Source organism: Tremella mesenterica (genome assembly GCF_000271645.1).
Source record: "Tremella mesenterica DSM 1558 unplaced genomic scaffold TREMEscaffold_6, whole genome shotgun sequence".
NCBI classification, from domain to species: Eukaryota; Fungi; Basidiomycota; class Tremellomycetes; order Tremellales; family Tremellaceae; genus Tremella; species Tremella mesenterica.
In genome coordinates, this window is record NW_006711230.1 from 162,320 (window position 1) to 189,716 (window position 27,397).

General features: G+C 46.7%; 12 protein-coding genes across 12 annotated transcripts in view; 5 read left to right on the top strand and 7 right to left on the bottom strand.

The window, feature by feature from the left end:
- Positions 1-55: 55 nt before the first annotated feature.
- On the bottom strand, positions 56-841 carry TREMEDRAFT_62632 (uncharacterized protein; the record flags this gene model as incomplete). The annotated part of the gene is made up of 1 exon (XM_007004985.1): positions 56-841. The coding sequence occupies one exon, from the start codon at positions 839-841 to the stop codon at positions 56-58; it is 786 nt and encodes a 261-aa protein (XP_007005047.1).
- A 1,222-nt stretch (positions 842-2,063) lies between these two features.
- TREMEDRAFT_62633 (uncharacterized protein) lies at positions 2,064-4,870 on the top strand (the record flags this gene model as incomplete). Its single annotated transcript, XM_007004986.1, has 8 exons — positions 2,064-2,111; positions 2,153-3,252; positions 3,306-3,381; positions 3,433-3,828; positions 3,941-4,021; positions 4,069-4,157; positions 4,351-4,639; positions 4,760-4,870. The coding sequence occupies 8 exons, from the start codon at positions 2,064-2,066 to the stop codon at positions 4,868-4,870; spliced, it is 2,190 nt and encodes a 729-aa protein (XP_007005048.1).
- A 164-nt stretch (positions 4,871-5,034) lies between these two features.
- Positions 5,035-6,738, bottom strand: TREMEDRAFT_68860 (uncharacterized protein; the record flags this gene model as incomplete). Its single annotated transcript, XM_007005115.1, has 6 exons — positions 5,035-5,219; positions 5,393-5,472; positions 5,581-5,716; positions 5,903-5,998; positions 6,164-6,565; positions 6,648-6,738. 6 exons carry the CDS (start codon positions 6,736-6,738, stop codon positions 5,035-5,037), a joined length of 990 nt encoding a protein of 329 aa, XP_007005177.1.
- A 265-nt stretch (positions 6,739-7,003) lies between these two features.
- On the bottom strand, positions 7,004-8,143 carry TREMEDRAFT_44204 (uncharacterized protein). Its single transcript, XM_007004929.1, has 4 exons — positions 7,890-8,143; positions 7,362-7,595; positions 7,103-7,198; positions 7,004-7,057 (listed from the first exon to the last, which is right to left on the bottom strand). The coding sequence occupies exons 1-4, from the start codon at positions 8,129-8,131 to the stop codon at positions 7,033-7,035; spliced, it is 597 nt and encodes a 198-aa protein (XP_007004991.1). The 5' UTR covers positions 8,132-8,143; the 3' UTR covers positions 7,004-7,032.
- Positions 8,144-8,421: 278 nt separating this feature from the next.
- On the bottom strand, positions 8,422-9,426 carry TREMEDRAFT_68862 (uncharacterized protein; the record flags this gene model as incomplete). Its single annotated transcript, XM_007005117.1, has 6 exons — positions 8,422-8,526; positions 8,579-8,944; positions 9,023-9,152; positions 9,196-9,239; positions 9,298-9,349; positions 9,398-9,426. The coding sequence occupies 6 exons, from the start codon at positions 9,424-9,426 to the stop codon at positions 8,422-8,424; spliced, it is 726 nt and encodes a 241-aa protein (XP_007005179.1).
- Positions 9,427-9,852: 426 nt separating this feature from the next.
- On the top strand, positions 9,853-10,795 carry TREMEDRAFT_62637 (uncharacterized protein; the record flags this gene model as incomplete). Its single annotated transcript, XM_007004987.1, has 3 exons — positions 9,853-10,056; positions 10,103-10,489; positions 10,595-10,795. 3 exons carry the CDS (start codon positions 9,853-9,855, stop codon positions 10,793-10,795), a joined length of 792 nt encoding a protein of 263 aa, XP_007005049.1.
- A 550-nt stretch (positions 10,796-11,345) lies between these two features.
- On the top strand, positions 11,346-12,503 carry TREMEDRAFT_62638 (uncharacterized protein; the record flags this gene model as incomplete). The annotated part of the gene is made up of 4 exons (XM_007004988.1): positions 11,346-11,380; positions 11,460-11,631; positions 11,873-11,979; positions 12,164-12,503. The coding sequence occupies 4 exons, from the start codon at positions 11,346-11,348 to the stop codon at positions 12,501-12,503; spliced, it is 654 nt and encodes a 217-aa protein (XP_007005050.1).
- Positions 12,504-12,977: 474 nt separating this feature from the next.
- On the bottom strand, positions 12,978-15,250 carry TREMEDRAFT_31144 (uncharacterized protein; the record flags this gene model as incomplete). Its single annotated transcript, XM_007004842.1, has 7 exons — positions 12,978-13,202; positions 13,251-13,322; positions 13,536-13,835; positions 14,011-14,367; positions 14,571-14,939; positions 15,036-15,131; positions 15,182-15,250. The coding sequence occupies 7 exons, from the start codon at positions 15,248-15,250 to the stop codon at positions 12,978-12,980; spliced, it is 1,488 nt and encodes a 495-aa protein (XP_007004904.1).
- A 688-nt stretch (positions 15,251-15,938) lies between these two features.
- On the top strand, positions 15,939-19,813 carry TREMEDRAFT_68864 (uncharacterized protein; the record flags this gene model as incomplete). Its single annotated transcript, XM_007005118.1, has 13 exons — positions 15,939-16,077; positions 16,126-16,162; positions 16,210-16,446; positions 16,489-16,526; positions 16,567-16,666; positions 16,727-16,904; positions 16,953-16,996; positions 17,040-17,176; positions 17,288-17,554; positions 17,593-18,488; positions 18,648-18,812; positions 18,954-19,312; positions 19,447-19,813. 13 exons carry the CDS (start codon positions 15,939-15,941, stop codon positions 19,811-19,813), a joined length of 2,964 nt encoding a protein of 987 aa, XP_007005180.1.
- Positions 19,814-20,042: 229 nt separating this feature from the next.
- On the top strand, positions 20,043-22,438 carry TREMEDRAFT_31066 (uncharacterized protein; the record flags this gene model as incomplete). The annotated part of the gene is made up of 6 exons (XM_007004837.1): positions 20,043-20,752; positions 20,905-20,960; positions 21,000-21,454; positions 21,621-21,707; positions 21,865-21,926; positions 22,120-22,438. The coding sequence occupies 6 exons, from the start codon at positions 20,043-20,045 to the stop codon at positions 22,436-22,438; spliced, it is 1,689 nt and encodes a 562-aa protein (XP_007004899.1).
- Positions 22,439-24,035: 1,597 nt separating this feature from the next.
- TREMEDRAFT_31055 (uncharacterized protein) lies at positions 24,036-25,822 on the bottom strand (the record flags this gene model as incomplete). Its single annotated transcript, XM_007004835.1, has 7 exons — positions 24,036-24,296; positions 24,491-24,601; positions 24,726-24,899; positions 24,983-25,075; positions 25,241-25,441; positions 25,566-25,658; positions 25,745-25,822. The coding sequence occupies 7 exons, from the start codon at positions 25,820-25,822 to the stop codon at positions 24,036-24,038; spliced, it is 1,011 nt and encodes a 336-aa protein (XP_007004897.1).
- A 617-nt stretch (positions 25,823-26,439) lies between these two features.
- The window catches only part of TREMEDRAFT_31519 (uncharacterized protein), a gene marked incomplete at both ends in the record, with an annotated part of 1,766 nt that continues 808 nt past the window's right edge, over positions 26,440-27,397 (bottom strand). The window contains 2 exons of the mRNA XM_007004893.1: positions 26,440-26,754; positions 26,821-26,984. Of these exons, the coding sequence (XP_007004955.1) occupies positions 26,440-26,754; positions 26,821-26,984 (479 nt within the window). The remainder of the gene's footprint in view (positions 26,755-26,820; positions 26,985-27,397) is intronic.

Consider the following 27,397-nt stretch of genomic DNA (forward strand, 5'->3'; position numbering starts at 1 on the left):
TTGAAAAGTCCACCATGTCCTGTTGGTACCGGGTGATTGATAAGAGTTGTTGTCGCTAGTCGTCTTCGTCATCGTTCCAGATTCTGCTTTCCGGAGGCCTCGGATTCCTCTGGGCGGTACGGAAGCTTTGCACTTCGCTCTCCGCCAATGGAGGTTCAAAGTATAACATTATTATACTATCGCCCACAGGTATTTCACACGCCGACTGATCACACATAACCTCCCCCACTCTACCTGGCCAGCGCTCGCCGCCGGACATGACGCGATCGAAAGAGACCCTCAGTCTCTCGCATACACGAGGAGTTTCCTCTGTCCAACTCTCCACACCTCGTTCTCTTAATCTAGATCGTGACTTGGCGTCCTCCGCGCTAATGTCAGTGTTGATGTTTGTCGTATCCGAATAGGTGAGATCCGCCAAAGTTGCGGCCAACACCTCACCACTCAGCATAGCTAGTGGAGTTTGGCTTGAGGTTATCATGTCAGAGACATACCAGTTGATAGACCCCGAAAGCTGATAGTGATGCTCGGCTGTGTGCGAGATAGGTAGTTCTATGGATCCTCCCGGAGACACGAAGGTCGATACAGCCTCTTGCAGATTGGCGAGGGTCCATAGCGGCAAGGTTTGGGGCATATTCGTAGGCGCGGACCAAGCTTCTGGATCTTCACTAGGATAATATGCAGGGACAGGATCCGTGTCTTTGATTGCGAATTCAGGGTAAGGAGGGGGCAAGTCAACAGGTGGGCCCCTGGATCGAGACGAAGCAGGATGGCCAGTTCGATTATTGGTCACTCTGCTACCGGCGTTGAGGAGGCGAGAAAGATGTGTGATAGGGCGAGGCATGTTCGGGCTTGCGGAGAAGAAGTATTTGAGGCCAGATAGGTAGGTTCAGTCAGAGGGACGTTGGTAACGAGATGCGCGAGTACGGAGGGAGATATGGAGAGAGGATATGATATTTAAATGAGTTTTGATATAGCTTCTTCCTCCGATGCTCTGTGACACATGTGTCAAAATCGCCAATGTTTCGTGTGTCTCCTTTCATTTCTTGACGGTCGCGCAAGGTCTTGCTTAGATAATGAGTCTTCTTAGCGGACATCCAAAGGAGGAGAGGCGATGGCGTGATGAGGTGTGTTCAGAGTACTAGAGTGGGCGAAGGCTAGCTGTAATCGTCAGCGAATTCTGCAATTCGGAGCAGGTCGTCTAGGCGTTCGGTGAGGAGAGTTTGAGATAAGTAGTCGTACATACCATATTCTTATCTGGTGTCATTCATCATGCAGGCCACTTCACTTGGAAAGATTGAGGGCCAACGTTTCATCTCAAATAGCAGACGTCGATAAATCGGATAATCAGGTGGACGGAGGGTTGTAAGTCTCTAAAGGTTGAGGACATAGTGAGATGGGGCAGGGGATCCTCTTCGTAGACTCGTTCACACCGTCAACAGGGACAGTTAGACCTCGTCCGGTGAAGCTCGAGTCGATCGTGAGAGTCCATCTGATAAGTAGCGAGGTGACTGATACCATATCGGATCCAGGCGGAGGTGGGCTATACTAGACTGGTCGACACTAGCCGTCTTGGAAGTCGCCAGACAGGATATGCAGTTGTCTGTTGTCATCGTTGTGTCCCAGCACTACTGCAAAGTCCGAAAACATGCGGGCTGAGGGTGTCTTGTTGGGAAGGTATGAAAGATATGAGGAGATATGTTCAATGACGGATGACAACTGCAACGTTGACTGCATATAAGATCCGATCCCTACACTCTTCTTTCCTTATCACTTCTCATCTCCCTCATACGACATGATGATCAAGTATCTCACTGACCACACTGAGCATACTGACCTAGCCTCTTATCGAATTGACCAGTCCAGTGGCCAGTGATCAGGATCCGTTTCGTCTCAAATTCTTGGCCTTGACAACCTGGTAGTCAAGCATTCTGCTCTCTGGCCCTATGTCAAAACTCAGACTTACACCACTTTTCTCAAATGCTTCTCAATCTTAGGTCGATCATACCTTCTCTTCCCTCCAATTCTCTTCAACAATACCGCAGGACGGTATACCGCAGGTCGGAATGTCACCTCAAAGGGCTCTGTTGGGCCGAGTCAGACTCAGTCTCTCTGTCAGTCCTCTTTCATCCTCACTGTCTAGCTGATTAGATAGAATACTCTCTCCCATCCAGGTATCATACTATTCTTCATCCTTCATTTGACCATGTGCGCAACTTTGACCGGTCTTTCAGCTTTCTCCGCACAATCAGCTCAAGAAACCTCTCATCTACTCCGACATATCGTCCAAGAAGCAAATCTCACCAACCTGGTCTTTCGTAATCCGTCGTCAGGAAAAGTGGGCGATTGGAAAACAGCACCGGCTGTTGTAGTGATGTTGGCCAATGACACGGATGGGAGTAAATATGATGCTTATGGTGGTATGGAAGTTTGTGACGAGAATGGTCATCATTGTCATCTACTGGGAGGTCAAAAAGTACACCATCAGAATACTTCGGCATCGTTACAATCTACCACTTCGACGGGGCGGACCCATAACGGTAACAGCCATACAACGACGAGTGAGAAAACAGGAGTAACCACTACAACGGTGATTGTTATAGCTACGCCAGTTGTAGAGGCTGGGATCTCGAAGGAAAGTCCGACTGGGACCGGCTCCTTGACGTCGCCGACGTCCTTATTTACCAGCCCAGTCTCAGCCCAGATCGGGACGCCAGCGGAGGTAGAGGCAGGTGTTGCAGTGCCTTCCACCGAAAATGGAATCTTCCCGGGAAGTGTGAATAACGTCGAAGAAGATGACGATAATGACGAAGACGACGACGACGACGAAGAAGAAGAAGAAGACGAAGATGAAGATGATCAGGATAACGATGATGTTAAGCTCCAGCAGCTTCATCATCTACATGACCGAGATCGTAGATTGGAAGACAATCAATTGACCGACAAGAACGACGAACATCCGACCCGACGAGACTCTGCATCCCAAAGATCACTACTTCATCTTCTATCTCAGAACGGTTCTAAAGATGCCGGTGCAGCGTTCTCAGAGCGGCTCCGATCTTCCATTGAACGACTTTCGCATAAGAGTTTGTTCATTCGAGATGGGAATAAACCTCTAGTCCAAAACGCTATCACACTGACCTCCATCAAAGACCCTTCAGGAACTGTGTTAGGCGTCAATGTGAGCGGATTAAATTCGGGGGATCAAGTCATAACTGAACAATGTGCCGCTTCCATGGGCTGGCCAGTCAATTCGTAGGTCTATCCACACCCACCCATGTCACCCATCTAACAGAGCTCATCGATAGTCTGGACAACACAGTACGAACCGACATAACCTTATCAGGATTTTTCCTCTGGATCCTTGGTCTAGCTATAGTAGCAGTCAATCTTTCTCTTTCTTCATCAAATAAAAAAAAATACTGACGGAAATAGCTAGTGACTGAATCCACCTCACATCTCATCGCTTTACTCATCTCTTTGACTCTTTCAACTACGTGGACAGCTGTCAACCTCTCCTTATCTCTCTCATTCCGCTCTTCTTTTCAAGAAACCATGACTCAGAGTTGTGAGGGTTTGAACGTCATTCCTAGTTATGTCACGAGTAGGATATCAGTTTCAATCGCTATGTTAGTCATCAACTCAGTGACTTTGGTCGGAAGTGCGATTTTGTGTTGGAAATTGAGGGATCATTTTGGTTGGCAGACTTTTCAAAGGATAGGAGCTAGCGAGAAGATTAATAAGATTTATCGTTTAGTCATGGTGTTGAGCATTGTTTTGCAATTGGACGTTTATCTACTGGTTGTGTTTTTCGCTTTATGGATAGATCAGGTAGGTCTCTCTTCTTTCATCACTATTAGTGGTCTTTCGAGCTTTTGGGTTTTGTCACATTGAAGTATGGTAAAACACACGATTTGTGAGAGAGAAAATTATTGATGAGTAGATGACTAAAGGGGTGGCGCATTATTACATGCATTCGGGAACTTGTAAAACATTTGAAGGGATATACGCTTTAATGCTTTTCGTGAGTCTTCACCCGTTTGAAATCCAATATAGCAAAACTCATCACAGTCCCTGATTCCATGGACCTACCTCGGATGGAAATCATCAAGAACGGAATCACGTCGACAATTCCTTGCTTTCCTCGCTTTTTCAGCATTGTGAGTCTTCTCGATCTCCTTCTCTCTGTTTATTGAAAGCCTGAATATTGGGGCAAGTGTTTTCATCTCTCCATCCCTCCAGAGGGTGGTACAATGATCTCCACCGATCCCTCTTCACATTCTCAATATCGATACTTTTTGAAACCAGGGGGGAGGGGGAGGGAATGTATAGATCATGGTAAACTTACCCCAGATTCATCGCAGGATGGTCTGCATCATTCGCCAACTCGGCATTTAGGTTGATGATCACCACCTGGGCCTTCTTCGGTGCTCTTTCAGCTCTCGGAGTAGCTCTGACCATCTTATCTGTCGTTTTGGCATGTTGGAGACGAACATCTTATGGTCATGGTCTAGCAGAATACTTAAAACATCAAGAAATACCTGATGATCCTTTTCCAACGATGGGGGCAGATCAGGAGGTCTATTTGAACAAAGGGAGTTTACCTACTTTCAGTACTACTTTCCCGGACAAAGTACCTCCCGTAAGTCCATTTTATGCTTTTCTTCCGTGCCCATTACATTTACACGCCCACGGCATTTTGAGAGAGATTGTCATCCCGATCAGCGTCGCTTCGAGATGACTCAGTGTGTGGACGGAACAGGCAGACGTTGCTGAGGATGAGGATGGGGAGTATGGACTTACAACCACAGAGAAGGGTCTTACAAGTACACCCCAATCCGCCTGCTGCTCTCCGAGCGTGGTCTTGGATTAGAGGAGATGATGCTCCAGTCTCAACACGTTGATCTTATCCTTGCGGATGGATGTCAAAATCTTTCCTTAGTCAGAGTACAAAAGACAAAGAATTTCACTCATGCATGTCATTCTCGAACTCAGTGTACGTGAATGAGAAAAAGCAAATGAGTGTTGGTTCACATATCATAATCTCGAAAGCTTCATTTGAATGTCTTGCAATTGGTTTTTTGACAATGATCCACTCTTCTTGCCTTCGGACATCATCTTCTGAAGTGCTTCTTTCTCTTTTTGAAGTTCTTTCTCCAGGTCGATACCTTCTTGAGTATGTAAACCGGTGAAATGACGCCAGAGGAAGAACACGATGGAAGCTGCAAGTCAATTTTCTCTCTTTCCCGTTTTTGTACAAATCGTAGTTCTTGATCTCGTCTGCGAAGAATATTTGGTTCCACCCTCTCGCACTTTGTGGAATATACATTTCCGTGAGGGAACCATATAAGCGAGGTTGGACGAGCAAAGAGAAAGGAAGTAAGAGACAACGTACCTAACCCAAGACGCATGTCTACCAAACACAACATGAGACCGAGGATACTTTGAAGAACATTACCGACTTTCTCGTATCTCCTATTTACGATCAGCTCCGAATAAATTTTCAGTATTGCTTGACAAATATGAAACACGGTATAGGGGTGACTTGTGAAGCAGGGCGAGGAAATGTTGGGCTTTACTTACTCTTGCTCCTCTATCTTCCGCTTCTTGAGTTTGTAAAGCTCAATTTCCTTCTCGATCATTTCACCAGCCCATGGATTCTTAGTTAGTGATCTGACCTTGTCGGGATCGACCGGTGGGGCCATCAGATCCGCCGCGTCTATTTGTCAGCGACGCTTAAGCTTCACGACATGAAAGCCAAGCGCTCATATCGCGTTCCAATGAGGGATTGCTTTTACTGTTGTCATACGAAGAAAGCCCATGTGAGCAGTAGATTAGTCACCAGATATCACACGAGATAGAAACGTGAGACTAGTGGTGCGTGGGGGCAAGGCCAATACCTCACCATCTGGGACATTGTTGAACCACAGGGTCCCCTCTGGAGATCCCGGAGGAGGGCGGAGACCTGCTTGGAAAGGGACGAGTGCTGGTCTCCCCGGTCCTTACAACGTCAGCGGAACTCCTCATAACCGGCAAACATTGTCGTACAACTGAAGTCTCATTGAGAGTGAGGTTTGGTGTCTCAAGACGTGCCAGAAGCCTAAGTAGGAAATGGGAATATGACAAGGTTGAAGAGTATGAATACGAATTGAGAAACTGCACTCACCCTGCATCGTCAAGAAGTAGTTCTGCTTGAAATCCTTATGACTCGGGTTGGTCCTTGGATCTCCCCCACTTCCCCCACTCACGAGTTTCGGATTAGGATCGCCTACTCTTCCCGAAGACGAAGTCGGTGGAGCACCACCTTTGCGTACGTCTGCCGAGGTCGTTGGAGGTTTACTTGACCCTCCGGAACTAGAGCTGGAGCCTCCTGGCGGGCGAGAGGATGAAGATGAACTGGAGGACGATGACTTGGGTTTGGTTTTGGATCGAATGAATTCCTGACGGAGTAAGATATGATACCCAGCGTAAGCGATAATGACGAGCATGATAAATGGTGGTGAGAGGAGGGGGAGACCGCCGGCAGACGTCATGTTAATCACTGCGTAAGGGAGAGATGGGTTGGCAGCTGCGAGAGTCAGTATAGGATCGGCAACCAATGACACGGAGACCAACGGTCTGGGAAAAAGATCAGAAATGAAACCACTGACCAAAGCCCATGGCCACGAGAACCATGATGGCCTGCTCCAGCGGTCCGAAGGAGAAAGTGGGCTTCTTGGGTTTCTTGTCAGACGACGACATGGTGAGAGCTGTATAGAGTCTAGGTTGGGATTGTGAGAAGCGTTAAAGTCGTGAGGGGTCAGGATTGTGGTGGAATGTTGAGTTCTGAATGGTCGGGTAGGAAATGCTAGTCTCACGCCGATTATGAGGAAATCACAAACGCGGTCAGTGTTTGAGCAGAGTAGGGAGCCTGGGATGAGATAGGAAAGGAGTATCACGTCAGAGATTGGTGAAAGGATGTTCATTAGTGAATAAGGAGTGCGCGCGGGTGAGCATGACCGGACGGTAATGTCGTATCAATGCATGAACAATGTATCACTCCGCGGAATTGATCGGGAATCTGAAAATGAGCTACACTCCTCACAAAGAAGCAAACAAAGCTCACTCAAAGGTGACATCCTTGCCAGCGAGCACCCTGTAAACAGAGGAGAAAGTGTCAAGCTTGTACTCCAGCAAGTTTTGTTCTTTGGGGTCGAGATAGCTATCCCGTCAGCTTGGCACCCTTGTATTGTTGCATCATCAATTCACATATATTGGTGGGATTCTGTGACAGGAACGATAGGATGAGTGGTTCGGAAAAGGAGGACGAATACAGGGCCGAGACTAAGAGAAGGGAACGGAAACAGGCCGAAAACTGTACTCACACTCGGATCAACTTGCTACCATCCTGGGCCACACGCGTCCTCTTCCCAGTGATCTCTGATGGCCAGACCATCTCCTCGAGCATCTTCTCGTGGACAGCGGTGAGAGTACGGGAACGGGGACGTTTTTGCTTTTGGGCAGACACGGAGTTACGCTTGGGCTTGGGGAGGACACGACGTTGGGAGAGGAAGACGATGTATCGGTCGGAGAGCTTCTTCTCGAGTTCACGAGTGAGCCTGGGCGGGTGGAATGATCACGACGGACGAATTTAACGAGTGAGAAGGATGTAAGTTGAATGAGAAAGACTGTGTCAGCGACTGTGCTCTGATCTCCCATCCCTTGCTCCTCCAGACCCTCATCACTCACACCTGACGCCAGCACAGCAGAGGGAGGCAGGCCTGAAAAGTCCCGCCGTCAACCTCGGCGATACCGTTCATCAGGTGCGAGGGTCCACCGCCAATGTTCCCGCACTCCGGGTCGCAATGAGGTGATAATACCACCGACACCAAGCGAAAAGCAATAAAACTCACCTCTGTTGGACGGTGTGGAATGCCCGGATCATAGGAACGGGTACGAAGATGACCACGGCTTTTTTACCTCCCTTCACATCGACCTCGCGAGCAGCAGAGATTTGAAGAGCGCGGAGCTCAGTTTTGAGGTCGGGAACATTGGTCTCGAGGTCAAGCAGCGCCTGAGCGATCTGCTGCTCTATGTCTGAAGGAGCGGTGAGAGGGGCGTTCGCAGTGCGAAGGATTTTGTTCTGGTAGGACATGGCTTGCTGAGGAGATAGATAGGATAGACCGCTGGGAAGAGGAGAGTGACCGGACAAGCTATTCCCGAAGTGAGTTCACTTGTGGCGATTTCGGCGGTAAGGCGTATATGGACCTTATCTCCGAGCTATGTGTCACCTCGACACCATGAATCATGCATAGAATGCGAAAGTACAACAAAGGGTTTCTTAAATCTCAAGATGCACAGATAGACATGTAGGATATCGAGAGCGTCCAACAAATCAGTACAATGCATCGTCTAGCTGTGAGAAAAGACTCACGATGACTGGGTTCATGCCTCTACTCCACCCATACTCTCAACCCTTCCCTTGCCCTTGGTCTCGTTAATCACCAAATCTGTCAATTTCCGGAAGGCGCCGGGTTCTATCTGCACGATCTACTTCATTAGCTCTGCTAGTTACTCCCAATGGGTAATGTTGGTAATTCACTGCTTCCCATTCTTGCCCTTGTTCTTCCTCTTCGACCTCCTCCACCATCTCTTTGATCTTGTCTTTGGCTCCTCCCTTGCCGGGAAGAACGACCCTTACCCTCATCCTCACTCTTCGTATAGGAAGAATGCCATCGGTCTGTAAACGTTTGATCAGATCCAGAGCTTGTGCTTTGGCGGGTTTATCCTGTTTGACTGAAAATCCAAGATCCGACATTGCTTTTTCGATGATGGAAACGGTATGTTTCCGGGAAGTAGTGGGATCAATTGTCATCTCCGATACGAGGGTAGCTATCTCTCTATTGAGTGATGATAATTGATGAGAACGTTCGAGGTTGTTCACTTGTAGTTCGCCTTTTTGAAGGATCTGTTCATCAGACCGGCTACCTTTTTCGTTGAGATCTAAGAAGGGCGGGGTGAGACGGCTAGGACAGATAGGACATACCTCAGCAATGACCTTCGTCAAATCCGCTGTCCCAAACGCCTTCTCCCAATCTTCCTTCTTTGCCACGAGCCCTTTAGGAACGTTTGAGAAGACCTGCTCGATTTGCAACACCTCGCTGAGGTCATGTTCTCTACGGCGTCAGCGGCGAAATATTGAGGAAACATGTAGCTAACATGCCGGACCGAAACTCGTTGACTTTATTCTTATAGCAAGCAATCTGGACGTTAGTTCGAGCTAAACACAGGGCGAGTGGCAGAGAGGGAGCGTGGACGAACTTCGAATCGCTTGCCACCTTTCTTCATCCGCACTATGGAGACGTTAGTCAGTCTGAAGTCAGCTGGGATGAGGAGACATAGTGACAGCTGGACAGCTTACTTGATCTGTGTCCCTGGTTGACGAAGCATGATGGCAGAGCTGACTGAGTTGGTCCGTAGTTGAACAAGTTTAGTGAGACGAGCGAACAGAGAAAAAAGTTGAACGCGGACTTGGAATGTGGAGGTGGAGGTGGTTTACTTATGTACCGCCTGAAACCTCCATCTGTCTTCCGTTTGCTTCTCTTCCCACTATGGGATCGACAGATGGATCAGAGTCGAGACTTGGTCTCGAACTACCGACGATTTCACAAGCGCCTCTGGACTAAATATACAAGTAAATGCTTGGGATGTCTGACTTGAAGGGCATTGTGGGTTTCCGTATTTCACTCCCCTTGGTGTTTGTTCCCTTCATCCGTCCTCCTTTCTCCCGCATTCTGACCGCGAGTACTAAGCTGTCTGACCCAACGTCCTCGACGTGTGTTTCCTAATCTCTGACACTCCTATGTCTTGAATACAATGTCAAGCTCTGCCAGGCCATCATCATCCCAACAGCGACCCAGCTCGTCGTCTAGACCGTCCGGCTCAAGATCAGATCAGCAGAGAACGAGTTCGTCATCTAAATCTGCCGCTCCAGAAAAGGAAGCCGAACCAGAAGAAGTTGATGAAAGAACTCCGGAACAGGTCCGACAAGATGAATTCGATGTTTTCATCAAGACTTCCGTATGTCTCTCATTCGACCCGCTCATCCCTTTTGCTGATATAGTAGATGACGACTCATTTAGATTTTCTCGGACCTCCCTTGATCACCCTATCCTCGGCTTTCAACATGCCTGTTCTTCACGTAGCACTATGTGTCGCTCCAATCATTGTCTTACTACATGTCTCTTTGGCTTCTGCTCTTCAAAAGCATTTCACTTACTTCCTACTACTCGTACCTCTACGTTGCACATTGCATAGCATCGCAGATGAAAGTGGGAGTGGAAGGGGTGTCGATGCTCCTCAATGGTTAGGATTCTGGTTGTTCTGGTTCACCTTTCAAGGTGTCAGTGGTTGGGTCAAAATATGGAGACCGGGATGGGAGAAAGTTGTTTCACTCGGAGGACTCGTTGGGTTAGTCACTATGGGTGGTCCTTGGTGGTCTAAAGCTGGATTGGTGAGTTGACCCTCTTCACGATTCCTCGCACCTTCATGCTAACCTCGTACGATCTCCGATGACAGAGTTAAAGGGGGAGATGTGGTACTTTGAACTGACGAGTAGCGCTCCAGTGTGAGCTCTGACCTTCGAAATGCTCTGGAAAGGGAGAAAAAGGCAGAGGTAAAGAGACGAGGCGACGAGGCGAAGACGGCCAAGGATAAGAGAACTTTGGCAATTTCGACGGATGATCAGACTGATAAAGATAAACAACGTGCCAAAGCGAAAGCGGATGCGGCTAGACGTGCTGGGAGATCTGGCAAGTAGCATTTTTGCAACTGAACGACCTCGCTGTCGCACTATGTTGCCTTTTGTCTCGGAATACAGGATTGCCTGCGGTGATGAAGTTATGTGAAAGCTCCTTTATGAAACAAACAAGGTCTGCGACATTCTTCTGAGTGCGAAACACATAGTATATCCCAGTTTGTCGTAGAACAGTATGTAGCATGAATAGCTAGTCGCATGTAAAGTGTAGCATGTAGCATGTAGCATGTAGCATGTAGCATATAGCATGTAGCGCATGTAGCGATAACGAGACGGTCGGAACTTGTGAAATTCCTATTTCTTCGGCGGCCGAACCCTAAAAGTCGACGTTGTTCTTCACATCTTTCTTTCTGTTTCTCTCTCATCATGATGCATCTTTAGTCCCCCAACACGATCTCCGTTCCTCCATCTCGTCTCATTCCCTTCTCTCTTCGCCCTCCGTACATACCTCTCCCCTCCTTCTATACCGCGTAAAATACTTTACTACCGAGTTGTGTGATCCGACAAGACAGACGACAGACGAACATAAGTAGAATAAAGTAGATGAGAGATCATGCCCTTGGTTTTCGAAAAGGAAATCGTGTACAAGTGAGTTATCTCATCTAAATCATTCTCACGTACAAACGAACATAAGAATTTAGAGGAGATGAGAGTTGACTGTTCATAGTTATTCCCCCATCCATACACTCGCCTGTTTACATCGTAAATATCCAAACCCATTTGCGACTCATGTTTTTTCAGTCGATACTATAGATAGAAGTATCGACCCTGATACTGGTATCATAAGGAGTGAGAGGTTGATAGGGATACAACAAGGAGCTCCAAAGTGGATCACTAGGGTAAGTCTTCTTCCTTGGCTTTACTATGCCCGACGATTGAAAGTCTTCACATTCCATCTGGTCCGCATCTCATCATGGGCATTCAGCTCAATGACGGTAGTACCTTTGAATCTCTTATTTATATCAATACGTCACATACGAAAAGACACAGCTTCTCAACTTCCGGAGAAGTCTAGGAAGTCCTTAGATCCTTAGAGATTTGCGAAGAATTGATATGATGGAATCTTGTTAATATCGATAGCTATTCCATCTCCCACCTACCGCCTATGTCAGAGAAGTAGTTTTTATAGACCCATCAAAATCATCAGCTACAGCCATGTCTGTTAATCTATCTTTGGCTCAATACGTGTAAGCTTTTTTCTTCTTCTTCTCATCCTCTTCTCTTCTCTATATACACCCTATCCCCTTCTTGTTCCTATACTACTCCTCTCCTTTCCTTTTCTTTTTATTTCGTGACATTCACTGTCTGTCGCACTGTTTCGCATCGGATATCATCGTCGATAGATGTATTGAAAAGCGACTGAAACTACAGATCTTGTTTAGAACTCATCACCTACACCCCTCTTCCATCTCCTTCCATTCAACCCCAAACCTCACTTCCCCTCTACCCCATCTCATCAGAAAAAACCAATTCACTTTCCTCATCTTCACTAAATCCAGAACCAGGTTTCCCATCCTCAGAACAAGAACAATCAACGAACCAAACATTATTCTCTCAACGTGCTTACATTTTCTCAGCTTTTCCTTCTCGTCTGATAGCTCGTCGATTAGAAAAAGCCTCGGTGGATAGGTTTTCTTCCAATGCGGAGGTGGGGAAGAAAGGGTTTGAATGGGTTTTACAAAGAGGTTTAGTATCGGGAGAAATGAGATGAAGGTAAATGCATGTTGCTCTGCTCACTTTTACACATTGGCTATGGGGAATATCGACCGTCCGTGGTCGAGAGCTGATTGGTTTATGTAGTTACTCATACTTCTGGAAGGCGTGAGACTAGGCACGAAGTGTGGGAAACCTTCATTCTTAATGATGCTGCCCGGGGTGCCAGATATCATTACTCGTAGTGTGAGAAATAGGACAGCTGAAGAGAATGGTTTAACAACGTACGGTACGACACGAAGAATACATGATTACTTTCCACTCGTAACACGTTACTAATTTGAACAACCCATTACTCTACCATCTGTCTCATGTCGCCTACAGCCTGATTTTCATTTCTCAACATTCCTCGTCCAACCGAATACCTCGGTGAAAAGTGAGACCACCTCAAAGCAGACCTAGACCCGTCCGAGGAGCAGACAGGCAGAGAGATTACAGGAGACACTGAGTGGGTCGAACCGGCGATAACAAATCACGCTTCCGCGTCGGTTTTGACAGGAATTGCTGCAGCTGGCGTAGGTGGTGGAGGTGGACGTTGAAGAAACAACAACGCGAGTATAGCGTTGAGTAAACACCAACCGAATTGAAACCACCAACTTGCTTGTACATTAGAGAAATTGGCTATACTTCCGGGATGAATCGTCAATAATCCAGCTTGGATAGAGATTGTCACGACGATTCCGATTTGATAAGCCACCTATATTTCCAGTCAGTGTTCTCATACCTAAGCAGAAGGCAAACTCACTTGAATCAGAGCGGAAGCTACGCCTGACATAGAAGGTGGAACTGACGTGACGACAAGTACACTACCAGTCAGCTTTCTTGTCGAGTTTATCATTGGTGATATATGAAGTGATACAACGTAAAATCTCTTCAAGGGTTGGGAATATAAATGATTAACCAGCATTTTGGAGCGTATATGATAATGGAATAGTTTGAAGTAAAAGACGTTGATGGATCATTAAGATCGAATTCATAACGAAAGTCTGGAAAGGTTGGACTAAACGAGGAAAACTCACTTCAATGTCACAAACGCCATAGCATTTATGAACGACCCAACAATAAAAGCGGGAAATTGGTACCTCCAATAACCGTTGTTATGTATATTACCACCTCTGGAATAGATGAGGATAAGGAGCGAAGAAGCAGCTACGATCTGTGTAAAGGAAATGAACCATCGGGAATATGGTCGAAGGATAGGTAGAAGTTTCGGAAGGAAAAGCATAGGAACTAAAGCTGCGATTCCCATGGGTATCATTCGTACAGCCGAGATGATAGACGATTCGTGATAGACGGTTTCGTATATTTCCACCAAGGGTAGTTGGATAGCCTGAGGTTAATATCCTTCCTTCGCTTCGAAACCTAAAAAAACGAAATAAGGTCGGTCATCTGAAAAATAAAGCAGATGGTGAGACGTGTCCTAAGTTATCTTTTCGGTCAAGAGGCAGTAACGACGCCTAGAGAGTGGAATGGTATTGCCTGTGAGACAGATTCAGAAGACTCACACCCCACCAGCCGAACACGCACAATGCTAGCCAGAGATATAGGGCCAAGTTTGGCACTCGCCAAGTGCTAGATGGGACCAAAGCAGAAAGAGCCGGCTGCTTTCGTTCCCAGAAAAAGAACGCGATGAACAGCGGCCAGCTGAGAAGGAAAGGGACTAGGAATTTCGCCGTCTTCCAGCCGTACGTCGCTCCGAGGGTCAGACCGAGGATGAGCAACAAGTTGGAAAAGAGCATGATGCTACAGCCTATCAAATCGAATTGACGCCATTTCTCCGCTTGGGTGGCGCGAACACCGGGAATTTTTGGAATGAGTGCTTGGGCAAGGCCGGCGAAGGGGATGGCGATAACTGTCATTGCCTTCTTGTCAGCTACTTCAACTTTGTTATAATCCCAAGTCGATCGTGTCTACAAAGACGTGGTGGGCGATAAGATGGGCGAAACTCATGGAATCGTTTCAGCCTATACGTATACGAGAAAGTCAACACAGAAATCTGACACGACCTCAAAGTCGACTTGGATAAGAGGCAGGAAGGGGTGATACTAGAAACGAGTCTACTCACTCGGAAAAACCATCGCCAGCCGGCCAGCTGGTTGGTCGACTTGATAAAACCAAAGAAACCTGCCAGAACCAAGCCAGATGCGTTGGCAAACGCACCAGTCAGGGTGAAGATCGCTATCGCACCTCCAACTTCCTTGGGTTCGAAGATCGCCACGATGAGCCGATATGCTGATGGAATGGTAGCGGAAGCTGCCAGCCCGCTGAGGGCACGAAGAATGAAGTACGCGTATTTGTTAGGTAGAAACGAGATGATAAGGTTGAGTACTCCTAGAACGTAGAAACCATACACGAATGTGGTCTTGGCTGTGAAAAGGTCTGCGACGCGTCCCCAGAAGAGAAGAAACGCAGCGAAAGGCACCGAGAATGCGGTCTGTGATAATCAGCAAGTGGCAGATAAAGATTGTTCATTCTCCTCTATCATTTTGGAACAGAAGAGATGTTTGGTGATGTTGAATGTGACACTGACAAGAACCCAGGTGGAAACTTGATATTTGATATTGAGATCCCTCGAGATATCTTCGACGAAAAGAACGACCCCGGACCTTGCTGTGATATCGAGAAACTGAACTGTCAGCGTGTGTCGGAAATCCACGGAAATGGTAACAAACTCACCTGAGCAACGCTGAATGTGAGCAAAAGAACCATCTTTCTCTTCTTGGATAAAACTGGTCTATCGGGCATGGCGTGAGTAGTAGGGGCTACTGGGCCGGGTTGGACAGTCTGAGTCGTTTCTACCTTTTCCATATCTTCCCTGCCAGAGTTTTCGTTTGTCTCCCCGTCCATTCCTTTGGCCTCTCCGACGACACCTTCAACGATGGTTGGTGAAGAAGATCGTCGCTCTTCGTTATTTTGAACCATGGACATGATTGTGAGAAGGTCAGAAGAGATATCAGTTTGTACTTGTTATAACACCTCAGGACATCCTTCCAACTGCTCGGGGTCAGAGTTAGCTTGTTGTTTGGCCGAGGCCAGCCTAGTGTGTGCTGACGCACACCCGAGGGAAGAGTGAGACCTCATGATGAGTACGACTAGAGTGTATTTTTCGTGCGGCCGCGGTGGTATCCTTCGGATTGCGGGCATACGGTGAGGGAAAAGAAGGGTCGCCATCATGTCGGAGATCGGAGGCAGATTAGAGCGAGAGAGCAAAGTGAGTGAAGGCAAGGAGAGGAGAGGAGAGGAAGCGGTCATCACCGCTAACAAGATACGCGGGGCTCCGTATCTTCCGACGGAAACTGCGTGCGTTAGTCGACGGTGTTTGAGACGACTGCGTCCTTTCACTTCCTTTCTCTTCATCACCGAAATTGCTTCATACTTCACATGGTCATGTCACCCTTTGTCACTGCTCAAAGCTAGTCTTCATTATACTGCCATGTCCGCACTGTTTTCTCTGCCTGCAACCTACATCTCTCGGGCTCATACTGGCTTGTCAGTCCTCGCCTTTGCCAGCGCCCTGACCGTTGGCTGGGCCGGTGGGTATTGGCATGAGTTATGTACCAACGCCGTTGCCGGTCAGTAATTCGATTAGTGACTTTCAAGATCAACAAACTGACGCGAAGAATGGCCTACAGAATGGTTCCCTTCAGTGTCGGCCACGTGAGTGAGCATACGAGTGAAAATACAATGGCGAGCTGATGTAATAGCATAGGAGATCATGCGGGTCCCAGAGCACCTTTTCATATCCTCATAGCACTCTGCGCGACACCTAGGTTTCTTCTGCTACTGGTTCAATGGCTTCTGCATCGGTATCCCCCGGATCAAGCTACTCAAGACAGTGAAGATCCGAAAGACAAGCCAGTCAGCGTGACACGAGTTAGTACGAATAACACCCTGCTTGCAGATATGGAACTCGTGACAGGGTTGATGCGGACTTTCTGCTGGTGAGTCACAATTTGTCTTCATCACAATGGCTGATGGTCCAGTGGGGGCTGGATGTACATCACGTCCAGAGATAATCATGGTGTGTGATCATGGCTTTGTGAACAGGGCTGAAAGGTCAGATCTTCACGACTTCTTCATGATCGTTTACCTTCTCCTGAACCTTCCTTGGATGTTTCTGTCTTCATATCACTCACCGTATACTCGGACGCGGAGAATAAGGTAAGTAATCTGGTGATGTTCGATCAGTGAAACACATCAAGAAGGCCAGCTGATAGCCAGATGGACCATGATGATAGCCTTCATATCAATGGTTCCGTTTCTCATGTGGCATTACTACCGTCATTCTGTCCTTCGCATACCGGGAGCTTATACCGTATACGCGTTTTTCGAGTGGTCACTAGTTGTGTGGGATATCGCCTTTGATGCTGTCTCCATCTCTGAGCTGGGACATCTAAGAGTGAGAGAGAGCCTTCTCCTTGTGACGTCCAATAGCTAACAATTCTAGTTGATGGTGGTCGATGCTTCGGCACCGGGGGTCATCAAGGTTGTGTGAGTCGTCCATGATGTCCCCGGAACTAGCCTTATGTGGCAGAAACGACAGGATCCTCTTACCTCCCTCGGCTCCCAGACTTGAACGACGAGTGGTAGACGACTGGAAAGCTCCAGCAGACTTGATCCCTGCATCCACACTACGTGCCATCGCAGCATGGGTCAGCGACGTGTATTTTGGTGTGTGTTTCTGGACAGTCTTCACCTCTCTCGGCTTTCAGCTTTTCTACTGGTCCGTCTGGAAATTAGGTATGTTCATCAAATTCATGCCATCTCAAGCTGACAACACAGCTCTGTCCGGTTCAGAGTTGGCACTCTTGGCCAATTTGTCCCCATTCTTCTTAGTCAACAATTCCATCAGAGAATTGGTAACTTCACGAAGAGGACAGTTCTATCTTCGATCAGCTACCGTCATCTTTGGAATGGGGTGTTATTGTATTCCTATTGTGGCGGCTCGCCTTCTTTTCGTTTCTTTGGGGACCGCTTCGGGCTGGCTTGTCATCGCTGGAAGTTTATCCCGTTTGGATGGTAATGCAGAAGCTCAGATAGAAGCAAAACGTGAGTCCGCTTCTGATGAGCTTTTTCACTGACATCAGATCTCGGTTTGGGTATAACTGTAACGATGCTCATCAAGTACATCAATTTCTCGACCAACCCGTTTTGGTGTCTCGTTGATGCTTCCTCTGGTGGCTGGAATCTTACTGGGCTTTTCCTCGCTTCACTCTCCTTGTTGGAATACCGTACGAGACCTTTGGATCTTCATCCAACTCCGTCCGTATCGACGAATCCCATGATTATACCCAAAGCGCAGAGCCGCATCATCGCCTTTGGTTTAGGATCGTTGATTCATCTTTTACAGACTTTCTTGTCTGACGCAGGTACCGTCATTTCCTGGACATGGACCGGATACCCTATCACCGGTCCTACCTTACACCCATACGCAGCGGCCGTCATCCTCGCCGCTTTGGTCGGCGTTATCCTCCCTCAGTCCTATCTCCTCACCTGGCTCGTCTTCCCAGGTTCATTTCTCCTGTACTTTTTCACTGATTGGTGGAGCTTTATGGGCGGTTTGCTCCTCACGACCTCTCTTATGTCTCTCCTTCCAACCTACTTTCGAGCTGCCTCAGCACTTCAAACAGGCAAAATTCTCGGTCAAGCCCTGGTGGTAAATTGTGTTTTGGACGTAGCCAGCGTGGTCACTGCAGCTTATGCTTTCGTACCACTCGGATGGTTGTTGAGGGAGAGAACCGATCTCGTCTTGTCATTCTGTGCCATGACCGTGGTGTCGGGTGCTTTCGCTGCGGTGTCATTGGAAACCCCAAAGGTTTCTCCGAGAACAGCGGATAGAAAACAGAGGAGTAGGAGATGGAATCTTTGTATGGCAGGGGTTATTGGGGTAGTGGCGGCTGCTTGGGCTTATGGGAAGATACCAAGAGAAGCGCCTGTCCCTTATTTTCCAGAGTACAGGATGTTCAGTGCGGGAATTTGGACGGTGAGTGTCATTTCTGCTTTCTCTCTAGTGTCAATTTCCTCAATCACTCCAAATCTCCTCCTTGAGCTTATCGACTCGGTCGGTGGATAACCCGTTATGAAGTGAAGAGTGCCGTAGAAACATGTTGTGGAATCTCATGAGCGACCGCGCTGATGATAGGTTCATTTCGGAGTGGATCAAGAAGGTAGAGATAGTCAATGGAGAATGATGGAACTCATAAGAGATATGGAGGTGGATGTTGTAGGGTTGCTCGAGACGGATCTGCATAGGTTTGTGTATGGAAATAGGGATTTGACTAGGATCATTTCTGAAGAGTTGGGTTATGTGAGTTTGACCGTTTGTTTTCTCCTTCGTCTGCGTATCATCCCCACCGTTCATTGAATTTGATGCCCGGTCCTCCTTTAATTCCTATGCTCTCCTTGTTTTCGATATCGCAAATCAAGTCTCTGAAAGCACTAACGGCAGTATGTGGATCTAGGACCGGGGCCTGATCAACACACATGGGGAGCCGCCCTCCTCTCCAAGTTCCCAATCATCAACTCAACTCATCATCTCCTTCCTTCCCCAAATGGCGAACTAGCACCTGCCATTCATGCCACTCTCGACATCCACGGTACAGAAGTAGACGTCATGGTGTCCCATAACGGTCAAGAAGAAGACGTTCTGGATCGGGAATTGCAAACCACTGAACTTGCTCGTTTGCTTAGGGAAAGAGAAGGAGTGCCAACTGTGTTCATTGGGTATTTGGTCACTAAACCACATGATAAAAGACCATGGCCCTATGAGATCTTGAAGGTGGATGGGAAAATGCATGATATAGAAACGTGAGTGATCGTCCTCCTTCTCCTATTCCTATACTTCTCCTTCAACTACTCGTCTTGCTCCTGAAAGAGATTGAGAGCTTGTGTATACACATAGCAGCAAAGGTGTCGGTGAATTGCAATAACTGACATACTAGTCTGGATACTTGGAGATGGTGCGAATATATCTTTTTTAGACATTTATATCGTATAGCATACGCACGTCTGGAAGAAGGTACGATATCAGATACAGAACTTCAAGTAGGAAAATTCTTACTTCCCTTACCTGACAAAGATCACAAACAACAAGAACTGTACGCGAATGATGAAGAAATGTATTGGCATATAGGGGAAGAAGATATTCCTGAACCATGGAGAATGCCGAGGAAGTTTTGGGGGGATGGCGTAAGAGGTCATAAATATAGGATATGGGTAGGACCAGTTTATTACTTACCTCCAGAGAGAAGTGGGTTACAAGATTATGGTCGGGGGTGGAAGACGGATCTTTCAGGAGATGAGATGTAAGTGTAGGTGTGGGGGAAAGAAGTTTGGAAATCAACATCTATTCATATTCTTGTCACTAAATCATCTGCTAGCAATCATTATCATACACATACTTTTATGTCACCATGCATCTGCTTCTTGCTGTCACTTCAAGTAGCTTCCGTCGGAAGTGTTCATTTCCGTTGGGAATTCCATCAATGTCGTTTCCTTCACCACCACCAACTCTATCAACGATTATGATGTCTTGCAAATGTCTTTCATACGTACTTTCCTACGTCGTAATAGATTCTCTCCAATCTTCCTACTATTATCTATCCTACTAGTTACATACATCCTAATTTCCTCATTCCATCCTCGCACAACGTTGACGGAGAAAGAGCTTCGACATCTCTCCTTCGCTCCTCTTCCAGTATTAATCAAAGCTTATGACAACCATCGTCTTTCTCTCCTTCCCACTTTAGACCTAGCAAAAATTATCAAAGCTCCTTCTTCTTTCCCTTCCGGTGACTCCACTTTTCCAATCAATTCGGAAGAATATCATTCAAGATTGAGGAAATTCACTGATGTATACCTCTCAAATTCCCCACAGAAAGTAAAGAATGGCATCCAGGACAGTCTTCATGCATTACAAAACAGGCTAGCTCCTAGACAAGAAACATTTCCGAGACAAATATGGACAACGAGTAAGGAGAACCCTCCGGAATTATGGAGTTTATGGGGGAAATTGTTATCTCTTCCATTAGGACAATGGTGGACGCATATCGGTGAGAGGAAAGATGGGCAAATGCACGGCAATCAAGAAAGTGAAGAATGGGAAGAGAAAAAGGTGGACGATGTTACTATGGAGAGATATATGAGTGAATGGACGGGGGTACAGTTTGGTCGGAAGGGAAAGGAGAAGAGTTGGGAAGGTGTTTGGGGGAAATTGGAATTTGGAGTTTTGAAAGCTGATTTATTTCGGTATGTCATCTTCTTCCTCCTTGTCTCCCGCCCCGAATGTCCCTCTGGAGAATCATCTGTTGTAAGGCCGATGCTCGTGGGACATGGTCTGGTCTGTGAGAAATGAGCTCGAAGTGAAGGAATTCATGTTACTGCTCAGCGTTGATTCACAGGTATATGGCACTACTATGTCAAGGTGGCATCTATGCTGATTCAGATACAGTAGTGAGTCTGTCTTCCAACTATTAAATTCAGATCAGAACTGAAGAACAGCCCATCACTCATCCGTATTTGTGGGGTTACGATGCTAAGGATATCACCCCACCTGATCTCACGCTTCTTTCTTTACTTCTCGAACACCGACGCCCATCCACATCCAATCCCGCGTTAATTCTCTCGCGTCGAGAGCAGCTTGACATCCGTAACCGTTTTTCGTTCAATGTGTCTTCCGCTTCCGTCACTTCGTCTATCCCGTCAACAAGTGTGGCGACTAGTACGGACTACAACGGAAATCACACCTTCCGACATGTCAAGAGGATGCCCATACCTTCCCAAGGACATAACATACTTTCTCCTGAGATCAATCTGGTAATCTCCATCGAGTGGGATGCCAGTCAGGTATTTTCCTTATCGAGGATCAGACAATGGTATTGGGGTAATATGCGTCGAGCTTGGGATCAAAAACATGGGAGGAGATTACAATTTGCGCAATATGCGATGATTGTCAGTATCCTAGCCTTCTTCTCAATTTTACATAAACACCTTCATGTGCTCGCTCCGATGATAGTGATGACTTACCCGATCGATACAGGGCGGGTCGATGGTTCATGAGGGATCGAGGCGATTGTATTCGGTGTGTGATTGAACATGAAAGGAGCTGATATCACAGGCAAAACCATACCACCCTATCATGTTAGATACAATAGCGACCATAGTCGAGTTGGTCGAAAGTGGTCGCATGGCAGATTTAGGAGCTGTGAGTAGTCGTTTTTCCTCGATTAGTGACTTTCAGTGGACTATCACTGATATTAGATTGACTTGACCGGTCCTGGACCATTGTTCGTGATATCTTATAATTGGGACTGTGCTGATGGAGAAGTACAGACGCAGTCTTCAGGTATTTGTTGGTGCAGTATGGCATCACGCCCAGAGATTTAAGGAATATTTGGAGACCTGTTAGAGTAGGAGATGTTTTGTGGGTCTCTCTTCTCTTCTCTCGTCTCTCCCATCCACCACTTCCTGTCACATTTGAATCTCAGTCTTCCCCCGCCCCGCCCCACCCCCTTATCACACACATCACCCGAGGAAGAGAATTGGCTACATACAGCATCGACTATCTTATGTATCTTGAGAGTATGATTCTAAACTTGGGTATGGCTGAGAGAAAGGATACTTCAAAACGAAGCTTTCAATGCTCCCGACGAAGCTTTGGCGGGTCTCATCGCGCGAGCTAAGAGTTTGTCAGAAGTCGAGGGTGATCCATGGGTCTACGGTACAGGATGGGAATCATGGCGTTCAGGAGGAAAGATGGTTTTGTATCATGGCTTACGAGGATCTGTAAGTCCTCATTCTTCACACTTCAGGAAACCCTCAATCCCTTCATCTCACAATACGGACTCATGGTTCTTTCCCTGTCGTATCCGTTCAGAGACAGTCGGAGGGAGAGTCGCGCTGAGTGTTCAGTGGAAAGGTCAGGGGTGGGGTTGATACGTTTGTTGTATCGTACACATTTCACAAATCTTGCATCGACATGGTTGAATTGTATTTCTCAATCTCGAGGCAAGAACTTGCAACAATTTGAATCCGTCTCGGTTCGCTCGGTTACTTGGTTCCAACTCCATAACCTTGTTCGTCATCTCGGACCGGTTCGACATCGATAACCTAGATTACTTTTACATATTTCTACAACTATCGATGTTCTCTGACATTATTGAAGAGTGCCAAAACTCACATAGCAATACCTCTGACAAGACATAAGTAGCCTCATAGTTGAATCTGTAAAGAACGGAATGAAGGTCACAACGGTGAATCTGGACATACCTCAAAGCAACAAAGCTTGCGTCATGACGAAGATCAACGAGTTGATATTTGAGACAAGACCATTACCCAGTGCTCCTGGTCCATACGAGTGAGTCCTTGACCAACACCTCGCATCCTATCCCTCACACGCACGTAACACAAGTGGGTTGATTCCTCCTCGTGGTGTCTTGAATGCGAGGAAGGACATGGCTGAATGATAGTGTGGTGGTAGCTCCCAAGTTGACGGGATTATGTGGGAGTGATATGCATGTGTTTTTGGAAGGTCGAGTGAGTCATATCCATCTATTCTTTCACTCTTTTCTCTTCTCTTTTCATATACCTGATTGGCTGAGCGAGGGAAATCTCGCATGTGTTCCAGATGTTTTAGCCGGTACATGAATTGACAGACAGGCAGGAGAATCTCTTTTTTCAGATCCTTTGATTCTGGGACACGAAGCTGCCGGGGTCGTAACTCAAGTAGGAGAGAAAGTTACCAGTGTCCAAGTTGGTGATAGGGTCGCTCTGGAGCCTGGGGAAGCTTGTTTAAGGTGCGAATTTTGCAAAGGTGGAGAATGTAAGTGTGTCATGTTTTCACTCTCGGCCATCCTCACTATCTTATATCCCCGTCAGATATGTTGGGCGTCAAGACACTTGGTATCGAGATATCTGTGCCCGAAGTTATAGCTGCGAGTGCCTTCTCCCATATATATATAGCCTGACTAAAGCTAATAACCAGACGGTCAATGTGGCAACTTCAAATTCGCAGCTGCGGACGGTCATGATGGTACTCTTCAAGGCTTCTACACTCTTCCCGCCGACATGTGAGCTTACTTTAAATGCTTAGTGTGGAACTCATACAATAGCGTGTACAAATTACCACCTCATGTTTCTCAAACCATCTATAAAAGTGATGAGTGAGTGATTTCCCCACCTGCACGTGTGTGAACATGTTTTTGACGAGGTATTTGAAGGTCCATTGGCATGATGAATGTTGTGTGATATCAGTATTCATATCGGAGTGATCTAAAATCTCCTCCGTATCCTCTGGGTCCTATATAACTTGGTGGAATTTGGGGGATCATATCACAAGATGCATCTGTGTAACAACTTTTGTGTGAGTAATTGTAGTACACCATTCAAACCACTATGAGAATCACCAATGTCCCGCTACGGGACGTCTATTGATGAGCCCACACGCTACTCATACAGTTTCTCTATCGCCTGGATGAGGTAGGAAATCATCACTCACCAAGGTGTGGCCTGGAAAGGGGCAGAGGGGAGTAACTTACGATTGATAAGGTTCCTCCACCCAAGCTATTTCTTCCTCACTCAATTCAATATCCAACGCCTGGATACTCTGGTCCATCTTCTCCAGCGAAGTGGCGCCAATGATAGGAGCGCACACATAAGATTTATGAAGTACCCAAGCAAGAGCGATTTGAGCCATACTGTATCCACGTTTCAAAGCCAATTGTTCAGTCCTTGCGACGATTTCTTTCTCCCATTCTGCTCCGAGGATACCTTCGGTGTGATACTTATCAGAGTTCTGCATGTCAGTTTTGATACATATTCACATCAACTTTCCACCTTCAAATATCGAAACTCTTATAGTGTTGACGATGGCTGACAGGTCGATGTTCACTCATGCTAGCTTGGATATTCGACTGATGGAGTTGTATACACAAACACGTTTGAACAAGGTTTTGGAGAGAGGTAGCGTTGGAAACTCACAGATCGCACTGAATCAAATTGTTGTGACCAAGGACGAGCCAGCCAACCTTTAGCAACCGGTGACCAAGGTGTAGACCCAATTCCTAGATAATTCAAAAGAGGCATCATTTCTCTTTCTTCCTACACCCATCAGCATCTCGCAGATTTTCTGTACCCTCCTTACAAAGTAGACATTCCTCAAATACCTCGAATGAGCAAGATCATTGGTGCTTTGGAACAGAAACTGGTGGAAATAACGACCTACCTCGCGATATAAAGCATTATAAAAGTTTTGACAGTTGACAAACGGAGTAAGCTTGTTATTGATAGCGTAATTCTGCATGGCATGTAATTGCCAAGCGAAACATGAAGACATGCCAATATATCTCACATAACCAGCTTGTACCACATCATGTAGAGCTTGCATAGTCTCTTCGATCTGATCCATTAACCAATGATCAGTCAACCGAGGTGATGAAAGAATAAAAGTGTGAGAAGCGAAAAAAGAAAGAAGGGACAAACCTCAGTTTCATAGTCGAATCTATGCAATTGCAGGACATCGATGTAATCCGTTTGAAGTCTCTTCAAAGCAGCGTTGACATTGGCAATTATATGCTGATCGTGAGCTTGACACCTGATGTTGTTACCCACACAGATTTACTACATATCGCTAGAGGTATTTGTTCTGAAGACATCTAGTTCAGAGAAATATGATAGTATGGACGATTTGATGATATAGCAGTATGGGGGATTAAGAGGAAAATCCAGATGATCACTCACCTTTCTATTGTTTCCCTGATTATTGGTCCATCCTGCAGGACCAAGAGATTCTAAATCCCCAATCTCATGAAAAGATTTAGTCATGATCACCACTGATTCCCTCGGGACGGTCTTGACGAACTTTCCCAAAATCTCCTCGGATACGCCATTACAGTAAAAATTGGAAGTGTCAAACGTATTGATGCCCATATCGTATGCGTGCTGATTATAAGTCTACCTTTGACTCAAATCCGTAGTAAAAACGCCCATAGAGATACACTATCATTGAAATCATTCATGATATGTGGAAGTATGAGGAGAGTTGCATAGGTACATAGGTACACACCTTGAGATGTTTCAAAGCTTCTTCTTCTTCTATCCGCCATGCTACGTCAGACTTGGTACCATACGATGCCATACCAAGAATGAGTCTCGATACCTGATTTACTCAGCTTGATATCTCCCTTGAGACTACTCCTCAACAAGGTCTACAGATAGAATGGAGATAGGAAAGAAAAGACCCACTTTAAGGCCTGACTTGCCTAAACGGACATAAGGAATCCGAGGTAGTCCGGTGGACTTGTAGTTTGGCTGAGCGGACATGTTTTTTCTCTGTCTGTTAGGACCAGCTGCTAGCCAGGGCTTGTGCATTTTGCTGACAGTGTCGGCACGGGATATTTTGTGTTGAAGAAAATGTCAATCTGTCGATTTTTGAAGATCGCACGGTAACCTTGAGGAGGAGCCTTGTTTGGAGACCGTGTTCGCTGACGGCTGAACAACAACAATAACAGAGCGCAAAAATTCTCGATGAGTATCCTGTGCCGGACCAAATAACCGTGGAGAGTAGCGCGTCTCATAATGAAAGCTCCGCGATAGGGGATAGGATAGACGTCGAAGTTTGTGTCCTGGTTGTTCTGGTGGAGTCATCGGCGCTAGACGGAAGGGAGCTCTTGGTGAATAGCGATTGAACCGAGTATATCTAAATGATTGTAGGCGAAATGCTGGCATTATCTCGGAGTCTGGGATTTCTAGGACGATCTGCAACGACAAAAACGAAAGAGCGACTGTCAAAAGTGAATGGAGGGAGACAACGAAAAAGCCGCATGGATTTGTGTGATTGTCAGGAACGCCATCATAATGGACTCTCAAAGGCTCAGACTGAGAATCTGATAAGAAATCATATTGCATTATCTTTCTTACCTTTTTTCCTCATATTCGAATCAATTATGTACATATGATGCTCTCGGAAGTGCACTGAGTAGTCCACCATCAACCAACATTTCTGATCCCCACATATACTCATTAGTCGCCAAAGCCAAAACAGCCTTGGCCATCTCAGTCTCCCAACCATATCGGTCCGCCGGGACCGATGATTCCGCTCGAAAACCTTGTCCTATTAGATGACAAGTTGGGTCGCCACACATTTGAGAAGGAAAGTATCCGGGGGATATGGTATTGACTCTGACCATGATGTTGGGGTGTGAGAATTCGTGTGCCATCATACGTGAAAGATGAGCGTTTGCGGATTTTGAAGCCTATTTGATAAGATTTCATTCTCAACGATTTAAAAGTCTGATGATGAGATATCAGGTTTTACTCACGTTGTAGGAAAACTGACCATTCTGAGAACAACGGGGTAGTCCTGATAGAGAAGATACGTTGATGATATTTTCAGCACGTTGCGACGGGGGTTCTTTGGCTTTGACTAGCAATGGGATGAAAGCAGATGCTACGAAAAAGTTGGCAGTTACATTGGTTTCAAAAGCTATCTGTCAGTACCGTACTATTTCCTCCTTTACAACTAGTCCGCGGGCGAGGGGAGGGGGGGTGGGGGGGGGGGGGGGGGGGGGGGGGGGGGGGGCCTATTGTCCTGATCTCGGACACAAGTGCTCATTGTCAATCTTAGGTGCGGAGTGATCACTTGCTCGTGATCCGCGTCACTGATCTGTACGGAACATTCCATCGGTGGGGACCTAGGGGCCAATATGGCATCGCTGAAGACCGTCTTCGAGGTGAATTTGTGGGTTTTTCGGAGGGGGAGTAGAAAAGAATATAACCGAGGTGAGCAATATGCTTGACATCCGTTTTACCCCAGTTAAACTCCCATAGATCCCCCGGACACAGACGCACCTTTTTTTTTTGTTATGCAAAGATCATGTCTGTTCTACCTCTATCGGC